At 39.2% G+C, this 7,089-nt stretch overlaps 1 protein-coding gene across 5 annotated transcripts in view; it reads left to right on the forward strand.

Annotated features, from left to right (window-relative positions):
* Positions 1-3,161, forward strand: part of TRANK1 (tetratricopeptide repeat and ankyrin repeat containing 1) — a 54,701-nt gene extending 51,540 nt beyond the window's left edge. For all 5 annotated transcript variants that reach the window (XM_075418697.1, XM_075418700.1, XM_075418698.1 and 2 more), the window contains 2 exons: positions 999-1,100; positions 2,300-3,161. In XM_075418697.1, coding sequence (XP_075274812.1) covers positions 999-1,100; positions 2,300-2,412 — 215 coding nt within the window. In that variant the 3' untranslated portion in view covers positions 2,413-3,161. The remainder of the gene's footprint in view (positions 1-998; positions 1,101-2,299) is intronic.
* Positions 3,162-7,089: the final 3,928 nt, after the last annotated feature.

Below are 7,089 nucleotides of genomic sequence, written 5' to 3' on the forward strand. Positions count from 1 at the left end.
AGATACATATTTTGATGTTTGATTTTTTTCCCCCCTTCATCTGCTTAAAGCATTACTTTATGCTGATTTTTGCAAGCAAAATTGAATAACTGAAAGAGTGGTCTAGGAGCAACATTGTTTGCGGTACTTGCTGTGGGAAAGTGACATTTTAAATCAAAACATTGTTTCTGGCTTTAGCTGTAGAGATCCACCAACCCTGTCAAGTTGTCACTTTGCCTGTGCTGTCTGACAGTAGTGAAAAACTGTAATATTTGCTGTGTTCATCAGCTCCGATCAGTGAAAGACGTTAAATTTGTAACTAAATGTTAGGCTGTGGTCTTCTTGTGTAACCTTTATCTTTACTCCTAGTGGAAAGTTTTTACACATGGACGAAGTCCATAAAATTTAGTTGGTTTTCTGCTTAATGAACCATGATAGTGATGAATATGATAGATGTAGTAGGCTTAATTAGGTAATAGTTGATTTTGTTATGACAGTTGCTTGAGGAATATTACCTTGTTCTTCCACTCAGTGAAAATATATTTACAGAAATTATTTACCTTTGAGATTAATTTTACCTCACTTTATAGGAAGCATTTTTTAAGTCCTTGATGGTGCAGTTAAGCAAAGGCTACAATATCTTTGGTGCATGTTTTAGTTTGACTTGTATAATTTCAGAGGGATAATGAAAGCCAGGAACTTTAATGCCCAAAAACAGATAAACCAGAATGTTTTCAGGAGTTTCAGTTACACTTTAAAATGGTCAGCACAAGGATGGAGAGCTTCTGCTCTGATAGTGCTAGTAACGTAGATTGGAACGGGGAGCAGTACATATACAGCATCTTCATCCCCAGCAGTGAATTTGCCTGCGCATCAGAGCAGTGGTGACTGAGACTTCTTGCTTTGCAGCATCGTTGTACAACACAGCTCTTGTGTAACTTCGTGTTGTGCTTGGCTTTTAGCTGCTGTGCACCTCTCAGCTAGTGTTCTTACAGAATGTTAATTGTGCTTCATTTCAGCTGAAGAAATAGTAACCAAACTTGCCAGCAAATTGGTTGCCACCATTGATGAGGCTCATAAGTGGCTGAAGAAAATGGACTCTCATAGCATAAAGGAAGAAGGTATGTTTTCAGCTTACACAGGCTTCTGTGCCCAATAGAGGACACTGTTTGGTGATGGCTGCTTGGCATCACTTCAGTCTCCAGTCAGCTGTGTTGTGGATATTCGCCAGAAGCAGGCAGTTACGCAGGGGCACTCCGGAAAACAGGAGTTAACCAGTCTGTCCTCAGTGGCTCTTTAAGCCAGAGCACGAGCCTCACAGCTGGTGACAGGGTGGCCAGAGCACAGCAAGCCTCCTCCCCTGGCCCTCAGTGGATCCCAGGCTCCAGAAGGTATGCGTGTGTTCGTGCACGCAGGCACACGCAGGTGCACATGCAGCTACGGTTGAAGTGCGGTCTGCAGGGTAGAAACTCAGGCGGGGGGGCAGAAGACAAACTGTCTTCATCTTCACCGGTAGGATAGTGCTGTTTCTTAACTCTGCTGCGGCAGTGTGTTTATGGGCAGTGTGGATCCAAGTTCTTGGAAACCAGCTTCCTAGCAAAACTAATCCTTAGCTTGTGGAAAAATACTATATACAGTTGATTTACTTTTGTTTCCATTTCCCTTTGACTTGGTTTGACACCAAAAGTGACATAGGTTGATGCAGTCTATTGCATCACAGACCTCTGAGGACAAGTTTAATGCTTCATTGTGCCTACCTGTATGTTCAGGGTTAACCTCATATTTAGGTGGTGGGACTGCAACGCTGGCATAAAAAGGCAGCAATGAGGTGATCAGGCTTACAAATTGCGCTATATGTAAAGCATTAAAGTAGCTCTGTTTTAGAGAATTTGATTGTGATAAAGCCTTGTGTTACACCTTCCTATGCCAGGAAAGATACAGTTAATAATACTACATGGGAGTGCTCTTGTAGTCTCACAAGCAACATTATAGTCTGTCTTTGAAGTCAGTAAGGAAATGTGTTGTCTGCTGAAACTGAACCTTGAGAGAGAATTTCTTAAAAAAGTCAAAAGCAGTAACAGTAGAAACAGATTTTCAGTGTAAAAATTAATAACTAGTGTAGCAAGGGGCTTAGCAGTCTGTTTCCTAGCAGAGCCCCTAAGCACATTGTCATGTTGAGCCCAATGCTTCTTAAACATGATTATACATATGTGAGAGTATATTGCTGACATAAAATAGCAATGACATAGCTTGTCATACTATTAAGAAGAAAAGGTTTTAGGGTTTTCCATTCTGTGTTAATTTCTTTTTTTTAATATAGGCTTTGTGCACGATAAAGACTTGGAAAAAGAAGTGGAAGATGAAAGTATGGCTTTTGAAGAACTTGTTTATAAAAAACTCTCAAGAAAAAAAGGAAGGTGTGGGAAATTATAATTAGAAAAAATATGCTGGTGGCTGTTCTATCCTCTTAATCTAATTTTAGAATTAAAAAAATGTTAAAAAGAAAAATAGAGGGATGGGGTCAGAAATGAGAAGAGTGAAGAAAAAGAGCAACTTACGCTGTTGTTTTTTTATCACATGTGTTGTGTCAGAATGATTACCGATGTGGTGGTGATGTGGTTGTTAAAACCTATGAGAGGACACATTTCTTTTCAAACCTGTGTGGTAGCTTGAAAGTAACAAAAAGCCAAAGAAACAAGTAAGAAAAAATAATAATGTTCCTGCCTTATCTCAGGGGTATTTTTCTACTCGGTCTTCTTTTTCTTCTTCCTTGGTAATTTACATCATCATTTCTCTGTGCTGGAATACTCAGAAAAATAGTAGGATAGTTTCTCTGATTTTTTGAATCGGTGTTTTTAGGTTACCATTGTAAATCCGCTGTGTTCTGAGTCTTCTTATGTCTGGAAATTTTTGAGTCTTTAGGTCAGGTACTTACAGTGTCTCTCTTTTCTATTTTTATAGACAAAAATAATTTCTGAACACATATTTTTGACTGTAAATACTTCTAATTAGGTATGAATGTTATGGGTTGTCTTCTATTTGATCAAGTTTTGATATAAACTGCTACCTGTACATATTGAAATACAGATAATCTTTCTTTAAAAGAGTATTACACATTTTAAATGTTTTGTAAGTTTTAATTGATAAAAGGCTTTTTGTAATGTATAATAACATTTTTATAAAACCTGTAAGATTTTTAAAATCACTCGATCTTGTCTTATTTTTTGAATGCATTCTGAAAGCCGTGTGTGACTGACTGCATGAGTGAGATTTACAAGTTGGGCCCGGAGTATCAGTTCATACTGATGCTGTTTTACTTCTGGGATTTCAATGTCTCCAACATCCTGTGGTTTCCTTTAGCAACATTTTAAATTAATGCATTTTCACGTTAAACATAATCAGAGTATTATTTAGTTGTTGAAAAATTTTGTCTTGAAAAGGGAACCACTTTGTATACATAACAACTATTGTTTCAATAATTGCCTTTTGCCAAAAGCTTAGTAACTTGTTATTGTGCTCAATGTCATTGAAGTGGGACATTTTACATGGGTAAAAATGAAATGCTGCTGTAGAATGGAACAACATGGGCAGCAGTAATAGTTATCTGTTGCATTGCAATTGCTGTTGTCTGCCAGAAAACTCTGAAAGGCTGCTCATTAAAGAAGCCTTGTTGCTGAAGCAAGCATCTAGAGGATAGTTAAAAAACATACATTGACGAAATGTCATGCTAGTCACTTTCACTGTCTAGAAATGAAGAATTAAGAAAGTTACATCACTAATGTAACTTCTTTGGCTTTGTTTTCTATCATGATGTGTATTTTCCATTTGAGATTACTCCAAGAAACATTCCCGATTAGTTTCTCAGCTTGAGTATTTACATTTGTGGCAGTAAATGGTACTGAAACTTTTTAAGGACAGTTACAATTTAAAAATCCTTTCTGGACGCAGTTTGAAGATGTAGTGATCATACTTTTTCTTTATGGGGAAAAATGGAGGTTTAAAAACATTCTTGCGTAACACTAAGCAAAGAGAAAACAAAGAAGAAGTAAGAACACAAGTTACGTTGCATCAAGAACTTCATCTTGGGCACATTTCCTTGGTGCAGGGACCTACGATCCTTGGTGTGGTTCAATACAAACCACTGCTCATTCTCTGACTGTGAATCAGCGCTCCCAGATGGAACTTATTTCGGTAGCATGTGAAATACTGACTGCTAGCCAAAATTAAAGGCAATTCAAATTTCAGGGCTCATGGTTTCAGAGCTATATTAGGCCAATATTTCAGTAATGTTCAAACAGAGATGGGAAATCTGGTTGGATCTCCAATCCAATTATCAGTGCTTAAAGGTTTTTTTTCCCCTATGATGGTATGCATAAATAAACATAAACCTTTCTTTTCCACGGCAATCTCTTCAGATAATAATGATCTGTGTGCATTAATTCTATTTGCATGTTTAATTAGTAAAAAGCAGTTGTCTGGCCATATCCATGGGATTTTTTTTGTTTATTTAAAAATCTTTCTCAGCCCTGGTGGAAGCTCCAGTGTTCTGGCACCAGCTAATGCCTTTGACTCAAAGGGCTTAAGAGCCATGACAGGTGCCTTGGTATGTGCGAGATGCATATTGCACTGAAACCTTGGAACTGAGTGGTGGATGCAGGCTGTCAAGCTGATCCACCCACTTCTGCCTGTTTAAGCCATGTTGAGTTGAAAAGAATTTGGAAAAGGCTTCAGAAGCACAGAAACTGGTGACTTAAAATGTCTCTCCCTGGTGACACAAAAATAACTCTAAATGAAAAAGAACAAACTATTTACTGTAGTTGGAAGACAGGGGTATGGTATAAAAGCTGACACTTCTCCAAATTCCAAACTCCTCAAGAACAAATCTCTTGCTTGCTTGAACCTCATATTAATACAAAGGGCTGTGTGTGCTAAGTAATGGGTACTTTCTACCTTTTTCCTTTATTCCTCTTCTAAGCATTGTTTCATAATACTGCCCACAGTTTTATTCCAGAACACTTTCCTAACAATTAGCTGTTACAAAGTCAGACTCGGCAAAACATTTAAACGCTCGCTGTTTTTGAAGTATTTGCTTTCATTTCTAAAGGGAAGCCTTTTGCCTTTATGCTCACTGAAAATGTAGGAGGGAAGAAATAGTCTTATCTTGGTGCAAGTAAAATAAAAGGTTTTGCTGCCAGCAATCCCTGTGACGTTATTTGCTGGTAACTGATTATGAAGCACCCTTGCTTACAGGAAAGGGGACTACAGCCATTGCTGCTGAGCTTCCACCTTTGTTGTTGGGGCACTCAGTTTTCATGAAAACCTTCACACCTCCGCTTACTGAACTGTCTCCAGGTCTTGCTGTGTGTTAGATTTGTAGCACGTCTGTCATTCAGGCTTTCCGTTAGCTTGCAACTCAGAAATGTGTTGGCAAAGCACCAGGCAACACCTGTACTCTTTCCTGACATCTACTACACCAAGATAAACAAGTAATTTTGAGTGTCTTCCCTAATGCCCATTTATAAGAGCTGGTGTGGCGGGGAGTGGAAGAGTTTACATATTTGGTTTTGTAGTTTTTGTGACTACATTCCTACACCAAGATTTCTGACTATGCATAAATGAAGAGTCTAAAAACCATGTAGATACTTCAACACCAAAGCAGTTGAATTTTCAGACTAATAGCCATCACAAACAAGTACTCTGTGAGAATTAGAGTATTTATTTCAGTTTTCTGATGTGGACTTCTGATACTGCTTTAAACCTGTGGTCTGAGCATGGTATGTGCATAGGGGGTGTGTATTCACATTGTCGTCTTTGCTGTGTTGATCCCGCCTTGGTGCAAGAGGGTAGGTGCCATGTCTTTGAAGTCCATTGTGGTCATTCTGTGCTGCTTGATCTGTGGAAATAGTGTTTGGAAAGAAGTTGGTAGAAGACTTTTACCTGCTTACAGCCCATTTTCCGTTTAGTCTGCACACAAAGTTTCATGGTTTAAATAAAGATGGAATCTCTTGTAATTATTAAATAATACCAATACTCCAGACACTTATAAGTTACTTTCATTTGTTTTCTGGTCAACTGGTTTCTAAATTGTCCAGTGTATGCTAGTGCTGAAATTTTAGCAAACAATTGACAGAATTAGGTTTACCTCTTAGACATTCTGCAGGAAAACATAATAGTGATGCCAGAAAGTAGTTTTCATTAAATCTTTTAGAAGTAAATCCTTGTGATTCACTTTTGTGAAGGGGTGAGTATGTCTTTACTGAAGCTACATCACATCAGTTCAGTGCTGTATGCCTCCCTGTGAACTATTCATTGTAACGTTTGCTTGTCTTGTGCTAGAGATGCTTTATGAAAACATGGGATGAGACTTTTACCTTCGAACAACTGGGGATAGAACATATGAGCTGTTTCAAAGTTGGCTGCTTCCCTAGAAATAGACAGGTTAGAGGAAAACATTTGAAGGAGATTTGCTGCTGACTTGCCTTGTTGGCTTAGAGACGCTGAGCTTTGAGTTACTCCAATCTTAGTGATGTCCCAGTGAAAGTATCTATATAGCTTGGAGCACTCTACATGCATTGCACAGCCTTTCTCTCAGGAGGTTTACATGTCTAAAAGTCTTGTGCAGGGTCGCCAAAAAGAGAAGAGCCCTTGAACATGCAGCTGCCTAAAAGGATGCTGAAGCAGAAGTGCATGAGGTGCGTATTTTCTGTGGAGAAAGCTGAGTACCTCAACATGGTAGACGGAGCAAAAGTGCACTGAGCTGAGAGGTACTGGTGATCTGAAGTGGTGATTGTCTGCAAAAGAGATGCAGAAAGGCGAGCTTCAGACCCTCTGTATCTTTGGAGCTTAGACTGGGGGAGTCCTGGAGTAGAAGAGCGTGTAAAGTGTGCAGCCTGGAAACCTTCAGTAGTCTCTCTGTCGAAGTAACGGATCAGAGTTCTTTATTTTCACCAGGAGACAGCCAGAAAAAGTTTGCTTGGAGGAGGATGTGATGATGAGTACTTGCGTAACAGCCAGGTGGCTGGAGTACTGCTCTAGACTGCTGAGACGGCCGGGTTCCAAACTCGCCCCTCCTAGGGGGATGCTCTGAGCCGTGTGCTGATTTGCCTAGAG

Source organism: Opisthocomus hoazin, chromosome 4 (genome assembly GCF_030867145.1).
Source record: "Opisthocomus hoazin isolate bOpiHoa1 chromosome 4, bOpiHoa1.hap1, whole genome shotgun sequence".
In the NCBI taxonomy this organism is placed as follows: domain Eukaryota; kingdom Metazoa; phylum Chordata; class Aves; order Opisthocomiformes; family Opisthocomidae; genus Opisthocomus; species Opisthocomus hoazin.